Source organism: Gopherus evgoodei, chromosome 3 (assembly GCF_007399415.2).
Source record: "Gopherus evgoodei ecotype Sinaloan lineage chromosome 3, rGopEvg1_v1.p, whole genome shotgun sequence".
NCBI classification, from domain to species: Eukaryota; Metazoa; Chordata; order Testudines; family Testudinidae; genus Gopherus; species Gopherus evgoodei.
In genome coordinates, this window is record NC_044324.1 from 113,487,291 (window position 1) to 113,506,238 (window position 18,948).

At 41.5% G+C, this 18,948-nt stretch overlaps 1 protein-coding gene across 3 annotated transcripts in view; it reads right to left on the minus strand.

Annotated features, from left to right (window-relative positions):
- The window catches only part of HBS1L (HBS1 like translational GTPase), a 112,221-nt gene that overhangs the window by 15,565 nt on the left and 77,708 nt on the right, over nucleotides 1-18,948 (minus strand). For all 3 annotated transcript variants that reach the window (XM_030556361.1, XM_030556363.1, XM_030556362.1), the window contains 5 exons: nucleotides 13,565-13,824; nucleotides 12,889-13,054; nucleotides 10,733-10,850; nucleotides 6,165-6,311; nucleotides 5,189-5,263 (listed from right to left, as the gene is read on the minus strand). In XM_030556361.1, the coding sequence (XP_030412221.1) occupies nucleotides 5,189-5,263; nucleotides 6,165-6,311; nucleotides 10,733-10,850; nucleotides 12,889-13,054; nucleotides 13,565-13,824 (766 nt within the window). The remainder of the gene's footprint in view (nucleotides 1-5,188; nucleotides 5,264-6,164; nucleotides 6,312-10,732; nucleotides 10,851-12,888; nucleotides 13,055-13,564; nucleotides 13,825-18,948) is intronic.

Genomic DNA, 18,948 nt, shown 5'->3' on the forward strand with positions numbered 1-18,948 from the left:
CTGTACTCAGTGAAGAACCCCCTAACCCTATCCCCTTCAGGTGGCAGGAATAGTCCAGCGCAGGTTGCTAGTTTGCCACAATGGCATAAATTCACAGATTCCAAGACCAGAAGGGACAACTGTGATCATCCAGTGTGACCTTCTGTATAACACAGCCCATAGACCTTCCCCAAAATAATTCCTAGAGCAAATCTTTTAGAAACACATCCAATCTTGATCTAAAAATGGTCAGTGATGGAAGATCTATTACAGCTCCTGGTAAATTGTTCCAATAGTTATTCACCCTTACTATTTACAGTATGTATTTGTCTAACTTCAACTTCCAGCCATTGGATTATATTATATATCTTTCTCTGTTAGAATGAAGAGCCCATTATTAAATATCTATTCTCATGCAGGTACTTATAGACTGTAAGCAAATCACCCTTTACCCTTTTCTTTGTTAAGCTATAAATAGATGGAGCTCCTTGAGCTTATCACTATAAGGCATGTTATAATCCTTTAATCATTTCTTTTGACTCTTCTCTGAACTCTCTCCAATTTATCAACATCCTTCTTGAATTGTGGGCAACAGAAATGGACACAGTATTCCAGCAGCGGTCACACCAGTGCCAAATACAGAGGTACAATAACCTCTCTATTCCTATTTGAGGTTCCCCAGTTTATGCATCCCAAGATCACAGTAGCCCTTTTGGCCACATCGCACCAGAAGCTGATGTTCAGATAATTATTCACCATGACCCCCAAATATTTTTCAGTATTCTGCAAGAGGAGGTATGGAATGTCCAGGAGAGAGATCATTGGGCATGATGCAAGCTGTGACAGGTAAGTCTGTCTCAGCCAAATAGGGTCAATCAGAATGACTTTGGGTACCTCTTTTGGGAAGCCCAACAAATGAAGCCACGACGTTCATCACATCACCGCAGCCATGGAGATGGACCTAGCCGCCGTGTCGAGCGCAGACTTCAGCAATGTCTTTGCCACTGATTGGTCTTCCTGGATAACGACCTTAAACTGGTTGCCATATGCTTCTGGCATCTTTTCAATAAAGTCACTGAGTTTTAAGTAATTTATGTAATCATATTTCGCTGTGAGGGCCTGGTAGTCGGCAATATCAAATTGTAGAGTGGCTGACCAAAAAGGGACCGGGAGTAGCCCTTGACTGGTGTTGTCAGCCACGGGAGTTTATGGAGTCCACAGTGATGGGGTTGGGTGGCAGGTGGGAGAATAGGAATTCAGATTCCTTAGCAGGGACATAGTATTTTTTGTCTGCTCACTTGCAGGTTGGCACCACTGATTCTGGGTTCTGCCACACAGTCTGTGCCAAGTCTAAAATGGCCTCATTAATCAGGAGGGTAATCTTTGAGGAGGACGTATAGTGGAGAATGTCAAGAAGTTGATAGTGGGTGTTCCTCCCATGGTATCTTGAGAGTGTCTGCCACTCTCTTTGCCAGCTTCTGGAAGGGTCGAAAGTTGTCTGTCAGAGATGGTGGAGGAGAGCATGATGGCTTTATCTGGAGAAGGAGAAGAATATGGTTCTCGGTACCGGCTTCCTATTCCTCAATATCTTGAAGCAGGAGGTATGCCTGGAAGGCTCTCAGGCAAGGCTTGAAGTTTGAGAGGCAAGCTGGCAATGCACCACCCAAGGGTTCCAATATGGCCATTGGGGTGGTGGTGGCGCCCATGGGTGGACATATCAAGATGGTGCAGAAAGGGGCATCTGCAGGTATGTCTATGGGCTCTATCGGCAGTGAGTACCATATGGAGCTTGGGAGGAGTACCGAAACACTGCCTCCTCTGGCTCACTATCTGAACTCTCACTAGAGGGCAGAGGGGCATGGTATGGCAGTGGGGATACTTTCAGTGTTTGGTGAAGAGGTCTCAGTACCAAGAGGAGGGGAATATGGTGCATTCAGCATGCGAAGGTCTCTGGAATGGTAGGAGTCCGCTGGAACTGATTGTCCTGGCGTTGGTGGTGGATGGGGATCTTGCCTGCACTGGTCGCTCCAGTACCAAGCAAGCCGTCATTGGCAGTGCCAATGTGGACTCGCACACTGGGAGCGTCTTTTTAGAGGAGAGCTTACTCCTGTCCTTCAGTGCCAGTGACTTGGTGCACGTGCCCATCAGGTCCGTGGGCTTGTCAGTAGTACTGGTTGCTGCTGGCCTCCATGATTCATGGGTATCTTCGGTATCAAGCCCATAAGATGGTTTCAGTGCCAAAGATACCGAGCGATGTGGTGATCGCTTATGGCTATCTCAGCGCTCATTGTGGGGACATCCCTCTCTCTTCTTAGATGATCTATGAGAGGAGTCCGCAGCCTGTTTCCTCGACCTACGGCCCTTAGACATAGAAGGCTGTGGGGAAGACTCATGCCTACCATGCAACCTAGGTGGGAGATGTGCCTCCATGAAGATGATCTTCTGGCAGACCTCTCTGTCTTTGTGAGATCTGGGCCAGAGTTGTTGACAAAGACCTCACATTTGTTGCAAGTGCATTCACTGCCTCGGGGAAGACCACAGGGAGTGCTTGTCTGCAATTGGGATTGCCTCTTTACTAGCAACGTATTTTTTTTGAAGATCGGCATACCAGGCACACCCGGTTTAGGGGAAAGGGTCCCCGACAGGGGAGAAAAAGCAGGAAAGAAATTAAAGTCTTTCTCCCTCCTTCCAATAAAATAAGAAAGGAGAAGACGACTACAACTAGAAGTAGGAGACTAACTATAGGTATGTAAAATAAAATGATAATCTTAATGGACTGCTAATGGCTCTGCCTCTAGCCAGGGGCTGCTGAGAAGAAATTGAGGGGATTGGCCAGCAACTAGCGCAGCATGAGGAGATACAGCGAGCCTAAGGGACATTGCTACCAAAATTATCTGATCAGCAGTGCAGGGACTCAAGCACACCTACAGTGGAGCACCCATAGAGACACCACGCAAAGAAGAAACCTCACTGCTTAAGACATTGATGCATATACCCCTTGTGACAGATAATGCAATATCCTGGATAAATCTTACAGAATTAAGTTCACCTTACTGAATTAAATGCAATACATTTGTGGGCAACGGTATTAACAATGCAATTACTTATATGTTGTTGCGAAATTGTATGTAATGTCTCTAGGAGAAGGGGGCTGCTATTAAAATTCCTCTGACAAGCAGCCTCTCAAAGCTTTATTCTGGAGAAGGGAGCCATTGTCTGGCTGATTACCTAAGCACAGTTTCTTCTACGGTTCAAACTGGATTCTCAAGAGACCAGCAGACAAAGAAAGGAGGTTGGGATAAATAATCTGGTGGTGAACTGATTCAGGGCTTTTATTCTGATACAGTAAATGGGCAGGACCTTCGGTCCATGGAAGGCCTCAATCCTTAGGAAAGAGTTGGAAGGTCAGGCTTGACAAAGCCCGGGCTGGGATGCTTTAGTTGGGAATTGGTCCTGCTTTGAGAAGGAGGTTGGACTAGACGACCCTAATCTTCAGTGATTCTAAGGATTTTGGCTACTTAGGCTCCGTAAGACTGTGTTCTTGTTCAGAGCAAAGGGTATGGTGAACTTGAAACCAGAGGAAATAATCTGGGCAGGGATCTGAAGGACTTCTCTTCACGTTGGAAAGGGCGATATTTGGTAAGCTTATTAGCATGCACGTGGGCTCTTATAGTTTATTAGCATGCGGTGCTTTTGCCTTAAGAATAAAATAGGCTTGGTTAGAAAGAACTGTATGGTGATTTATAACTGGGGCAAATACACAGTGTACAGTCTCTGGGGAGAGAAGCAAAGCATGCCCTGCTTAGGCAGACTGTCTTTTGCTGGGAATAACACAGGGAAGGCAGGAAACTTGTCAGCCTGGAAATACCCTGGTCAGATGGGTCTCTATCTAAGAAAGGCACCAGCTGCAGAGCTGGAAGCCAGAAAGTGGGTGCCCTTGCTGGACCACAGAAAGGAAATACAGGGGCAGTTGCCGGGAACTGTGACACTACAACAGGGTCATCCAAATCCCCACGAATATATAAGGCAGTTGGCAGAGGGTGCTAATTGACTGAGTAGAGATACAGCTGAGGGGCTAATTGTGTGGAAGGAATCACAGCAACTGTGACTATATATGCAGACAGGAAGGAAGTGCTCGGGAGGAGAGTAGGGAGCCTGAAGGAAGGCAGGGCTGGCTGATGCTAAATCCTGTACCCTTCCCCAGAAGCAAGCAGAGGAAGCTAGCAACTCTCTGTGAAAAATATGTAAACAACACTCCTGGCTGTGGCCTACTGAAGGGGTACAATAAAGTACAGGCGTGGTTAAGAACAGCTGGAGCAGTTACTGAGGCAGGAAAAGACTCTCAGGAGACCCCGTGACACCCGCACACCCCATCATGCAATTACGTCAGGACCAAAGCCTGCTTCCTTCTCAAAGGAGAAAGGTCCCAAAATTGCACTTGCTAACTCGCAATCTGTACTATCTTGCAACAATCTACAGTTACTCCCCTAAACAAGACCTCTTGGATACCAGAAGGAAGATGTATAAAAGTGAAAAGTGGTTTGTCAATTCTGTCTTGATGAAAACATCCCTTCCAGACTCCAAAGAAGATCTAAAGGAGGAGGCTGGGACTGCTGGAAGGACACCAAACACTTGCTGTCCACACCTGACACTGCCTAAGTACCCACTAGTAGGGCAAGTGGAGTACAATTCAGACTCTACTATGTCCCATGAACTTACTAATGGGTTCAGCACAGGGGGCACAGCAAAATACCAGACCTTGCTGATATACCCAGGCAAAACTGACATAAAACTCATCCCATCTTTGCCCCACTGTACCAGCAAGGTGTGAACAAAGTGCCAAAGACCTGTGAAGGTATAAGGGATGGTATACCCCTTGGTTGAGGTTGGTAGCTGGCTGATTAAATCCTACCCATTGCACACAAGAAAAGACTGGCAACTTGCACACACGCACACACCCCACATCCACACACATTCAAGAGGCTGTGAAGCATTGATCCCGGTTTTCATTAAGAAGGCTTGAAATAAAAATCCCACAGCGATGAATCTGACTGAAAACTATCCTCCCTGGATTCTGTTATGATCCTAGGCAGGATTTTTCCAGGGAAGGAGCTGGCTCTGCAGGCACAAGCCTGGATCCAGTTGGAAGAGGGTGCTGTATAGGAGGTCCCAAGCCTTTACAAATCTCATAATCTTAAATTTACTTTACCTTAAAGCCAGCTTGTTTAAGAAACTGGCCAAGTTTACTGGTAATTTCCTGAAATCTCTCCTGTTGCCAATTGACCTAAAATAAAAACACATTTTGATAAAAATACTGGATTTTGGCATATTCCTCTGTACAAATTATATTGACCTCTTATATTGTACCTTGCCTAAGATCTTCTCTGAAAACTTCAGTTCGAAGTCTAATTAATAAAATGTTCATAATGTTTCTTCCATATTTTGAGAAAGATAGCATAGAGCATACTATGAAAGAAAATGAATTGAGGGCTTTATTCTACAATGTAGTATGTACCTGAATTCAGTGGGGCTCCGTATAGGCACAGAAATTTGCCCATTTGGAACAAGTTGTAGGGTAAATATGCAGTTCTACTTCATGTCTAAAGATACTGTAAATTAACTTGTTCATGAACAGTACCCCGATTTTGCTTTTTAATTCACACAGGTATAAAGGCAAAACAAAAGCAGACTCAAAAAGGATTTCTCTTAGATTAAATGTACTTAGTAATAAATTAAAACTAAAATGTAAAATAAGGGTAATATTAAACAAACAGCAAGTTTTTGAGCAAATGCAGCAGCATGCCTTACAAGTGACTCACCAGCACCCCAGGTGGCTCTGCAACTGTCATCAGGGTGACAATCCCCATGACAGAAGTTTACTGCAGTAAATTTCAGCAGGATTAATTACAGAGTACCCTTTGAGGAGATTTAAAATAACAATAGGAATTCAGCACCTAACTACCCCTTGTTGCTTTTGAAAATCTCCCCCTTCTTGGTCGATATGCTGAGTTCATAGGCTCCAGAAGAATTTTTTCTCTCTGAACACAGACATTATGAGAGCTGGTAACTGTGTAAAGAATGAGGGAAGGACAAACCTTCTGGCCTCAGAACACCTATCCCCTTAATTTAGGGCCTACGGGAAGGGACGCAAGACTGTTCACTAAAGAAAACTATTAAGCAAGTACCTGGTCCATTTTATTGACTGCAACTGCAAGCTGTGTTACTCCAAGAGAGCGAACCAATAACCCATGTTCTCGAGTCTGTCCACCAGTCTCAAACCCTGCTTCAAACTCCCCTCTGCTGGCATCCACAACCAAGATAGCCACATCAGCCTAGGTAAGAAAAAAGATGGTTAGGAAAATAATTTCTACAAGAGGAACGGATTATGGATAAATATGGTCCTGACTGGTCACACAAAAACACATCCCAACCCTCTATGCTCACCAAGAGAATATTAGCATGACTTCAACTGAATGAGGATTGATTTCTAGATCACTAATGTGTTCAGGGAAACAATGAGACATGTACACCACAGTGTATGGTTAAATATAAAGACAGCAACTTTATTAAAACTATTAACCAGCTGGAGCTACTATTAAAACTACCTGAAAGAGCTGTTCCAGTGTGGATTTCAAATGGGCATCAAAGGGCCTGGGTTCTACTAACCTGAGAATGGGTATGAGGGCAACGCCTTCTCTGCGCTCTCAGGCCTGTTCAGGAACTCCGGGTCCAAGCCAGAGTCTCAGTTCAAGTCCCAGTTGTGTGGAACTCCGGGTCCAAGCCAGAGTCCCACACAAGTGATAAGAGGGATAAGATGAGGTGAGTTGAGCTACACACCAATTGACACAGAGACATATCATACCTCATCACTCTGTAATGTCGTGCCAATGCCTAAGCAGCCCCTTAGGTTACAGGGAACTCATATCAGACTCTTGTTTAACCAACCAACCACACCTCGAAACTGCCAAAGCTACAACAAATAAATTTTAACCCTCCCAATATCTACAGTTGCCCTAAAAAAAAAAAATTACACTTGGGGCTGAAAAATGCATGAACTATTTTATTAGCACTGTGTACTATAAACCAGATCATGGCCTTTGATAGGGCTGCTTTGCATTTTGCAGAACAGCAGTTGGGGATTCCCTCAGAATGGCAAAACTCCCAATTACTATAGAGTCATCAGAGTCTGTTCTACACCACCTCTTTATAAATACTTCCTGACAGTGCTGGGCGCATGGCAAGAGCAGACCTCCAGAAATCTCCTATAGCAGAATATCACTCAAACCTTTAATTACATTAAAGGCTAGAATGGCCCCTGCCAGCCCTAAAAATGGAGGGAGTGTAAGGGAGGATTAAAGATTCCTCTGCCTCACCTAATTATCACCTGCAGACCAAAGCTCTGGTGCATTTGAAGATCTGGACTTGCATATTCTCACCATGTTACTTACTTGTACAGTTACCAATATGAATCAATAATTTAAATAGAATTAAAGAAAACAATACAGTTAAGTGCAGCATTTTCCAAAATTTCTGAGATTAAAGATCCCCTTTTCTACCTAAAAAGATAAAATTAAAAAAAAAATCATGGACATTCTGTAACATGCATAAGCACCCACAACATAAAAAAACCCCACAAGCCAGCAGGTCTGTCAGACATGTTATATGATTTTGGGCAACTCAATCTCAGTGTGCCACAATTTCTCCATTTGAAAAATTATGATAATATCCACCTCTGTGATGCACACTTTAAGACTTTACATAGGGCCCTCTATATCAGTATGGAGTAAGACTCATTATCAAATATGACTAGGGAATTACTTTTCAAACAAATATATAGTAATGAGATTATAGCCAAAATTTGCTTCTTGCCTGTCACTGAAAATCTGGCAATTATGTCCACAGAACAGTTTACTCAGACTTTTCTGCAGGCTATTATAGTGTCAGTTTCTAAGGACAACTAACTGGCAAAAATATAAAACGGACATTGTAAAATAGGAATTATTTCTAATAAGAAACCAAAATATTACAACACATTTTAACATCTAACATTTGAACCAATAACAGGAATATGGACTGTATTGTGCACAGCAGAAGTAGCATGTCAAAACAGTACTTTGTGCAAAAGAAAAAACTGACTATCCTGACTTCTCTGTAAATAGATTATCAATTCTGTTAATAGCTGTTTTTAAATTTTAGTCCATGTTTTTAAAGAAAAAAATTATCACATACATTTGAATGTATATATCCATATTGTGATAGACCCAGGCCAGTTGGGAACAGCAGAGTAGTCCTATTGGCATCCAGCGGGGGTGGGCGGGCAAAGCCCACCCACTTCTAAAGGGCCTCCCCCCAGCCTAAGGGGAGGACCCACAGGTCTGGGACACCAAGTAATTATGGGGAACAACTAATGAAAAAACAGGATCGGGAGTGAGGTCATAGGGCTAAACGAAGGGAACCTGATGGGGACACCGAGCAGAGAACCCCGGACAACGCCCACTGCTCCTCGAAGGCGTCAAGGGAGCCAGTGGACGCCGCCCAGAGGAACTCTGCCCGGATGCGTGAACAGACGGAGGAACGGAAATAGGCCCTACAGTCGCAGGAAATCCCGTTGGCCAACCTCCTCTCCCTGGTGTTGTAGATGGCCAGCTTGGCAGGGCCAAGAGGAGGTTGAGAAGGAGATCCCACGACTTCGTGGGGCCACGGATGGGGAGCGTGTAGATAAAAAGGTGAGGGGGAAAGTGCAACCAAAAACACAAGAAAATATTCAAGAGGAGCCGGAACAGGGGCTGCAACCTGGCGCACTCCAAATAAATGTGCACCAAGGTCTCCTTCTCACCACAGAAAGGGCAGGTACTAGGGACAGGGGTGAACCGTGCCAAGTACATGCCCGTGCTCATGGCCCCGTGAAGGAGCAACAGCAGAGTAGTAGAAGGGAGATATACTAGTCACTGGATAAGCAGTTTTCTGTTCCCTGAGTGACCAGAGGAGGGGCTGCTCCAGGCTAATGAGAACACCTGACTCCAATTAACCTGCTAAGAGTCAGGTTAGGCTGTTAAGCACCTGACTCTAATTAAGGCCCCTCTGATGCTATAAAAGGGCTCATTCCAGTCAGGCAAAGGGAGTCAGAGGAGAGGAAGTGCGTGTGAGGAACTGGGAGCAAGAGGCGTGCAAGAAGCTGAGAGTGAGTAGGCATACTGCTGGAGGACTGAGAAGTACAAGTGTTATGAGATATTAGGAGAAAGGTCTGGTGGTGATGACAAAGAAGGTGTTGGGAAAAGGCCACGGGGAAGTAGCCCAGGGAGTTGTAGCTGTCACGCAACTGAACCAGGAGGCACTTTAGACAGCTGCAGTCCACTGGGCCCTGGGCTGGAATCCTGAGTAAAGGGCAGGCCTGGGTTCCCCCTAAACCTCCCAACTCCTGATCAAACACAGGAGGAATTGATCTGGACTGTGGCTTCTACCAGAGGGGAAGGTCTCCGGGCTGTTTTCCAACCCACAGGGTGAATCTGTGAGGCGAGCACATCCGCCAATAAGCGCAGGACCCACCAAGGTAGAGGAGGAACTTTGTCACAATATATATAGCTTTGTTAATCTCTTCTCATTCAATTGATTTAATTTAAAAAAATTGATACAAAAGCTGTAGCTGCCCTTACTCTCAATCTTACAACATAAACACACCCAGCAACACCGAAAAACCAAACATTCGCAAAAGAACAAATTTCATTCAGCCCAGGCAGCCAGCAAGAAAAGCTTTCTTCCATTCCTCATCATTCTGAGAACATACCCTCAAATCCTCTCCAAAAAACCCTATTAAATTGATGGTAGCTTTTGAAGCATATCTGGTAGGTCATCAAATTCAGGCTATTCCAGACCACATTGCACAGCAAGTTCCAGACCCCAAGACTTTCACAGAGAATACCCTGCTGGCAGTCCTCTTCATTTCATAACAGGAAAATCCAGCTCAAGCACCTCTGCAAGACTGCAACTGTGGCAGTACGTCAAGTGGTGATCTCTCTGGCAGATAGGTCCCAGCCATTCAGGGCTTTGATATGTAACTACCAACACCTGAAACTTCACCCAGAGTCCAATAGATAGCAAATGCAAATCCCAGAACACTAGTGTCATGTGCTTCCAGCAAGATGGCCCAGTAAGCTAGCCCATGCAATCTGCATCAGCTTCAGTCTCCTGGATGTCTTCACCTGTACACCCACATAGTGTGTTATCTGCTGTTTTCACTCAAAGCTTCTTACAACCCTTTACTCTATAAAACTTTTTCAGCACTGTCAAGCAGTACATACATGTCAAGTCTGGCTATTTAAAGCTGAGCTGTTCTTGGAGTTATCCTAGTGCAATGACGTATTCAGAATAGTTCATTAACAAACGTGAAAACCTTTTACCTCAATATGTCAACTAACCTAAAATACTGCCTTTAAAATTTCCAGAAAAGAATGTCAGCTTTCAGTTTAGAAAAAGCATAAGACATTTCAGTTTTTAAGACTCCTTTCTTTCCTGACAATAAAGACTTACTTTTCCCCATATTTTTTCTACAGGTTAGGAAGCACAGAATAAATTTACATGTATGCTATTTTGAACAGAACAGAGTAAGATTAACTAATAATATGCAGTATATAGAGACTCCGTTAAAGATTCCACTACCTTTTTTTATGTAAAGTTTATATTCAAATAATTTAGAATACTAAATTATAAAACATCACATTATATTTGATAAGTGTAGTTAAGAAATGTTTGCTACCTGTGCTGCTCCTGTGATCATATTTGGGATGAAATCTTTATGGCCCGGAGCATCCATCAATGTAATAACTTTAGTCTTTGTCTCAAATTTGGTCATACCCACATCCATTGTTACTCCCCTTAAATAAAGCAAACATGTAATACACCATTACAACTACTTCCAAAGTTCTCCACACAAAGTTATTAGACTTAACAAATCAGAACACTGTGGCTGCCATTTGATTTAACCAGTACTAAATTTTGGCCAATTTAATAAGTCTATTTGTGGCACTGACTTTCCCTTTCATTGGAGAAACTATCCATCTGCATCAGAATTTCATCTTAAAGAAGTTAAGAAAGCATGTGTTGCTGAGAGAAGTTTTACTCTCCTTCCCCTTTATATGCTGCTTTGCTATGTATAAAGATATTCAAATCTAATTCTGCTATGCCAGGCAGGAAGGGAGATGTATAGTCAGCCAAAAAATGCTGATAGGAAGAGAATATGCAAATGGTTGAAGTCCTAGAGGCTGAAAATATGACAGTTGTATACAATAATGGATTATGTCCTCGAATCAAAGAACAAGTAGCAAAGTTCAGAATTAACTACTAAAGCACAAAGCAGCTGTCACATTTTCTACGTCACATTTTCTACGTATTCTGAAGTTCTCCACCCCTGCAAAAATAGGCATCAAGAGCACAACCAAGAAAAAATTACTATGTATACAACTACAGGAATAAGATTATATTTTTATAAATGTCCCCCCCATTCACATATGCCTTTTATCATTTAGAAAGGGCAGAATAGTTCTGGACTCAATTCTAAATTTGACTAAATAGCACCTGTGGGAAATTGCCTTGGCCCATCTATTTTTTAAATCATGACAACAAATGACAGCAAAGAACTATCTAAATATTTGAGGAGAGCTTAAGAACACTTTAGTTTTAAATATAGGCTTGAGAGTGGAGAAAGATGAGGGAAAAATCAAAAAGGGTGGAAATTGTTTTGAGGGTGGAAATTCTCTAAGTTTCACTTAAAACATGGAATAAATCTTTTATTTACAGAAATAAAGACAAAAAGACCATGCTTCCATTATGTATATCCTGATGTTTAATAACACTTTCGTTTTAAGGCAACATTTAGAAATATTTTATTAACAGACAGCCAAATTCTATTTTCAAGATTTTAAACTTTGAGACAAAAACCATTTTTCACATTTTTGTCTGCAACACTAATTTTTGGTTGACTTTTTTTTTTTTTGACCTTTTCACACATAAGCCTATATTGAACACATGTACAGGAAGACTGCAAATGCAGAAGTTTAGTTATAGGTCTGAACACTGCATAAGTTCATTTCTCTTATTTTTAAAAAAGCTAGTCTCTCTGCAGCCCACTCCACTCCCCATTCCTCTGCATCAGTTTACATTTTCAAGGTTATCTATGCAACCAGAGGAGCTTTATTACCATGATACCATGGGTGATGAGCATGACATAAAAATACAATTACATTAGATAAACAAATTTCTCTCTGTGGTTTTAAATGAAACCTAAGATACTGGTAAATGCCACAAAAACTGTGGTAAGATATTAATTCTACAGTTTAGTTCATGTTTTTCTGAACACAGGTCATTGTCCACAGATCCAATTTATGTAGTTTTAAAAAGCCATTTTATTAATTTTTTTAATTATCCACATCACTTCCTCCTCATGTATTTCCTCACTGTAATACAATTTAAAATGCATTACACAGAAAAGTATTTACACATTTTATTTCAATGTAACATGTTACTGGCAGGGACTTTTCAAAAATAGTTCTAATATTAATTTAATGAGTCAGATACAATAGAACAAAAACTTCACCTTCCTTGAACTCCTCACATGTGCTGGTGCCTTGATCAAACAAATTCTATCAGCTCCTCATACTGAGGATTTTAACAAAAAAACAAAAACAAAAACCCAATTTCTCAATGGCATTCCATTTCCACAACCAAGAAAAGACACTGACTTTTCTTTCAATTGTGTATATCTATGTGTACACAGAGGATGAAATATTTCCTACCAAACCTTTTACTCTTAAAACATTTAATGTAGGTAGCACATAGCTAATTAGTAGAATGACATTTAGTAACACATTACAATCAGAAAGAACATTAGTTCACACTAGAAGATAACTTGCCTACCTTCCTCTTTCTTCCCCAGTTTCATCCAAGACCCATGCATAAGCAAATGAAGCTTTGCCAGCCTTTTTGGATTCCTGCTCATATTTGTGCATAGTTCGTTTGTTCACGTTGCCCAGAAGGTAGAGTAAATGACCCATTAGAGTACTTTTACCTGCATCAACATGTCCTAAGAAGGGAAGTAAACATTAGACTATTACTACTAGACTTGATAATACAGCTGGAAAAGAAACATGGTGGCAGATAGGGGAATCTAATGCCCTGAAGTTTTGTTTCATGCTCATGCAATTCACAGAGTCTGATAATCATACATAGTTGCAGACAGTGAGGTTTTCTAGACAGAAGAAATGGGTGAAGTTTGACAATGACCTCTGCTTAACTCATGTTAAAAAGAATAATGCTAAAAAAAGGAGTCAACTTTAAAGTATATTTTATGTTGACAAGATGAGGTTGGGGGATAGGCAGAAGGCCTAGTTAGTATTTTAGTCCATGCAGGTTAAAAGTGGCTCCCGCCACAGAGGAAGGGTAAAGCAGATGCATTTTAGTGCAATCTGAGATGTTTCCTTTCCTAAATGGAGGAGTGTCTTGCTTCTGCATCACTCCCAGACTCAATAAGCACACGTTTCTGGCCCAAAATGTATTTCAATTTGGAATTAAAATAAAGAAAAAAGGGTATTACCTATTACCACTAAATTCAGCAGCTGTTTTCCTCCTTGCCTCTTCTCCAGCTCTGCTTTCACATCTATTTGTTGTCTTGTCTTACTGGACTTTTTCACTGGAGTAGGTACTGTACTCTGCTCTTCGGGAATCTGAATTGTTTGGGATGGAAGAGCTGATTTAGAGACCAACTCAACTACTCCAGAAGTGACACTGGAATCTTCAGATGATGGTCTTTTTTTAGGTGTATTACCACTATGGCCATTCTCTTCAGCAATCGCACTAGGGAAAGCAAAGAGAAAACAGAGATTTATAGGGAATACCACTGAAGCCCTACACAGCATCAGAGAACAAATGGGATTTCTCTTTACGTAGAGTCCAACCCTTCAAATTAAGAATCTCTGATAAGTAGTTAAGAGACTATTAAAACGGAAGTAACAAACAACTGGACATAAATGACAGATATAGGCTCTGAATATCTTGCCTGAAAAGCTGCCAAACAAAAGCAAAATAAGAAAGCATCCCATGTACTATTTGAAATTCAGGTAAGACAAAACCCTCTTCCTCATGGCCACTTCTTTTGATGGAGAGGGAAGAGATAGTTATGAAAAGTGACTAATGAGGGGCTGTCTTTGCTGCAGAGTTAACTTGGACTCTTACCCAGAGGTTGTTCCTAACCTGGCTCCATACACAAGAAACGCTCACCCAACTGTGGTGCTGGTTTACAGAAAGGTTAGCTGACTAGTCCTCGGGTATAGGTTAAAGCCTGAGTGTTGCTTATACTTGGGCTGATAATGCACCCAATTTGTTGCATGCATGCAGGCTAAACCACCCGAGAGCTAGTTGTTCTCCAGAAGTCAGCATGGTTGCCATGTTTATGGAAAGTTGTGTTGGGGAAAGTAGGTTAAACTTAAAAAAAAAAAAAAAAAAAAAAAAAAAAGGGAGGAAGAAGGATGGTCTTATGATTAAGGCAATGGCCTGGGATTCAGGACATCTGCAGGATGGGGTGTCTTCCCAACTCTACCACAGATCTTCTGCGTGACCCTGGTTACATCATTTCCTCTCTCTCTCTCTCTCTCTCTCTCTGACTCAGTTCCCCATCTGTAAAATAAGGCTAACGATCCCTAATTCACAGATGTGTCACAAGGATAAATTCATTAATTAGAGTTGCTCAGATAGTTATGGTGATATCCACCACAGAAAAGCTAAACACAGTAAACAAAAATTGAAGACTGAAAAATTTCCCATGCTGGCTTATACATAAAGCTTCAGAAAAATCTGATTCAGTCTCTGTATATGTAAACTGCCTGGTGAACAAGGATGGGATTAATGACCCCCAACTGAGTGTAAAAGATGACACTTGAGCCCAAGAGGGGACAGAGAGCTGACAGTCAGAAGGACAGGTGAGAGCTGCCTGAAGAAGAGAGGAGAGACGCAGAAGCAGCAGCAAAGAGCTGGTACAGTAAGCAACTGGGAAGAGCAAAAGGTTGATGGTGAGGACTGGCCAGAGCTGGGGAACCCCTGGTAAGTTAAAGGAGAGCTTGTGGATCAGCCCGTATAAAGAAGGAGAAGAACTAGCCTGGTTAAGAGAAGCTGAGCCCAGTACAAGAGAGTTGATACTGATAGACAGATCCAAGGAGCAGGGGTAAGACTCACAGGCAAAGAGGTCTGGTCAGTGGAACACTGCAGGGAGCTCTGTTGTGGGAGACATGACTTGGGGTTATGCGAGAGAAGCAGGTCTTGGAAATCTGAGGCAGGTGGCCTAGAGAATGGGGCCTAGACACAGGGGCTAAAAGGAACTGTGACCAAGTGAGTGATGACTCTTTGGTAGGTGATTTGGGAACAGTGACCTTTGAATGGGATTGAAGAGCTTCTGCTTAGTAAACATTTGTTTTACTTTAGGATTTTTTAGAAGAATTGCTTTTTTAGAAGATTTGTGGACTGCAACCCTTTAAATGAATAAAAGGGTATAAAACTGCCACTAAGAGAAAATATTACTTTTCACGGGTGGATTTCAAGGGGAAACTGAGGCAAGTGTACACGTTCTGTACCAGCTTGCCATTGGAGGGTGCTCCAGGCAGTACCACATAACCAAATTGCACTTTAAAAAAATATTCATAGGCGATGGAAGGATGTTACTGCCATAATCATATCTGCATCCTCCCATCTCCCTCCAAACCCCAATATCCTTTTGCCACTGGCTTTTCTGAAGGCAGATAACTTTATTCATTACTTTTGGCCCAAAAAGCCCTGCCAATGGAAGCTAACACAGTCTCAAGCTGCATCAGAGTGAGTTTTCACGATTCACTTTCCATTTACCTGTCAGAGTATATTTCCCTGTTTCCTCCCCTTCAGCTTTCATAACCAAAACTACTTTTCCATATACATCAGAATTCTGTGATCGGCGTGGTTTTCCGCCTCATCCTTTTATCACATGATGGCATCAAACAGTGTAGCTGACTCACTTTCTGTCAGTTTTCAACCCTGGTAGGAATTTTTTTCTTACTTTAGGCCAATGGTTTTCAAGCTGTGATCTGTGGACCCCCGGAGGTGCACAGATTATGTCTAAGATTTCCAAAGAGGTCCATACCTCCATATGAAATTTTTTTTAGGAGTCCACAAGTGAAAAAAGGTTGAAAACTACTCTGGGCTATTTTCCAGGACACAATCTAACTCAGATTTTCTAACTCTTATAATTGTACTGACAGAGACAGAATAGTTTATGATCTAGTCAGGTCTCTAACTAAAAGAAATTAAGCCTGGTAAGGACTCATGTTGCACACCTGCAAAGGAAGTCTACCACATGTGATGCAGGAAGTGGCATTGGTGATTTTATAGGTCACACTCTTTCCTCAAATTCAGAACTAAACTAAGTGGCCCAGTACTGTATCAGGGCAATGTGCTGCTGGAGATGCCATCTTCCTGATGAGATCTAAAGCCAAGGCCCTGACTTTTGATGGTCATTAAAGACCCCTGTCCCCATGGCACCCCATTTAGATATGTGTGAGCTCTTCTGTCTTGGTCACATTCCAACAAAATAAATTCCCCCGTAATTTAAACTGAAGAAGCTATTCTTCATTTCCTGTGCTAAAGATCTGAAAGTAGTGGATCATCAAAAGTAGTTAACGGAAAAAAATGACTGCACAGGAACTAATCTACATAAAAATAAAACATCGGCCATCCATGCTTGCTTTTCCTAGAAAATATTTCAAATCAGCACCTATTCTGCATTGTGTACCAAAGTCCTTCATTTTTTTTAAAGTTACTTTAACAAATAGTATGTCAGGTTTAAACTGAATGCCTGTTCTAGAAAAAAACCAGTACTAAGTTCATTTCACGCAAAATCACCTTCCCCAGTTCCTGTCTGTTTAGACATTTATTTCATAAAACAAAATATATAAGTAGTTTTTGCACCGAATACACATGCACAGAGAACTGTAGTGAAAGCACTTTTCCCACTACCTGAGCAGTAGATTTAAATAGCAGAAGTTATAAAGTAGGCCAAATCAGTTTTGACAGAAGAAGTCATGCATTTATTTCGGAGTTACATATGTATATATATATATTTTTTTAGGTACTTATACATCATAATTTTAACACCCAATGCTTTCAGACTGAAGCGTAACACTTGCACATATTCAAAATAACAGATATACTTTATATTGATCTCCTTATGACATTTAAAGATCTAGAGAGAAGTTATTACATAAGAAAAGAGGTCAAACTTGACTTTGTAGATGGCGACCATTACCTTCTCTTTCATTGTCTGCACAACTTCCCATGCTAATTAAAAACAAAAAGTAAAAAGTGAAGACACTATATGAAACTGCAATTAATACAACCCCAAAAGCAGAATTCAGAAGTTTTTCTGCAGCTTTTCAAGCATGATTCTAGAGATTTTTATACTAAGGCTACCCAAATACCAAGGTAAAGACAAAAAAACAAGAACACTGAACAACAGATTAAAAAATTAATCACAGGTAAGATAAATATAGTTAAGCCAATAAAAAAGTTATTAAAGTCTCAATTTCTTAGCAGTAATCTTTTATAGCTGTTTATTAATAAGAATTTTCTCAGAAAATTAGCCTTTGATAATTACTTAGAAAATGTAAAGCTTCATATTCTAGGGGATTTTCTTTCTTCAGAGTTCTGGGTGCAACTGCAAGTACAGCAGTCTTTAGGGATCTCAAAATGCACAGTCAGAGAGACCATCAATTTGTAAAAGTCATAAATCTCATCACTGGCAGCCTATGTGCACGGCCTCAACTATCCAGACGCCTCCAGCAATACTATGATCCTTTCCAAAGAGGCCCCTAATGGTTGGCTGCCACTTCCCCTACTTAGTCATTAGCTATTTGTCACATAAGTATCTTTACCTATAGTTCACTCTCCATGGGACTGAAGAAATTAAAAACAGAATGCCAAGTCCAGGGTAGGGGTTCACTCCTCCCTTCCAAATTAGTGGGAAAAAAGCTTGCTGTTAGACGTTCTCCCCAAAAAAAGATCCTGCTGCCATGTGGCAAGGAGCTCTGCCCGAGTCCCCAAAGTGTCCTTCCCCGGTAATGCAGATTTGAAACAGTGGACACTTAAACAAAACATTTCCTCATCTCCCTTCTGCTTGAGCTGCATGATGAGAACTGGGAAGGAGACTTGAGAAACACAAGGAGGGAAAGATTTTATAAAGGAGGGTTTGGAGACTCTTGAGGAGTGACACAAGGGAGATGGTTGCAAAGGGAGATGAAAGCACAATAGGGAAGAAAGGAAAGGAGGTGAGGAAAAAGGGGACGAGGGTAAAAGGAAGAGAAAAACTAGGAAAAATGGAATGGAGAAGAATTATGCTGAGGAGCTGATGTAAGATGGAAAAGGAATAAAGAAATGAGAAAAGGAAAGAAAGCAAGTCAAGTCACAATCTTAAGGTTATTAAATGTATTAATTTGTATACTTATATTTCGGTTTGGGTATAAACCTAAGGATAATAAGGGGAGGGGAGATTTGGGAATTCAAGGATTAGGACTGGAGAAGCAGAAGGGAGAGAGATGGTGCAATTGAAAAGGGGCTTTGCAAAGTGGAGAGTCAGGCAAATAGGTTGGGGGAACTGCTTATAATTGGGACAGGGGAAACTGAGGAGCCTGGGAAATAGGGTGAGCAACTCCGTTAATCAAATCCAAGTTCTCAACTTGACTCAAAACTTTATTTCAGGTACTATGATGTCATTGCTAGAAGAGGAAGCACCACAATGACATTTTATCAAATACATGACAATATTGCCACAACATGAGACATTACTATCACTGATACAACACCATGATGTGAATTAGAAGCATCAAGATGATGAATCATAGTACCAAATACTCACAGAGCCTCAGTTGAAAAAACCCAAAGTTATCTTTAAATTGATCAAACTTC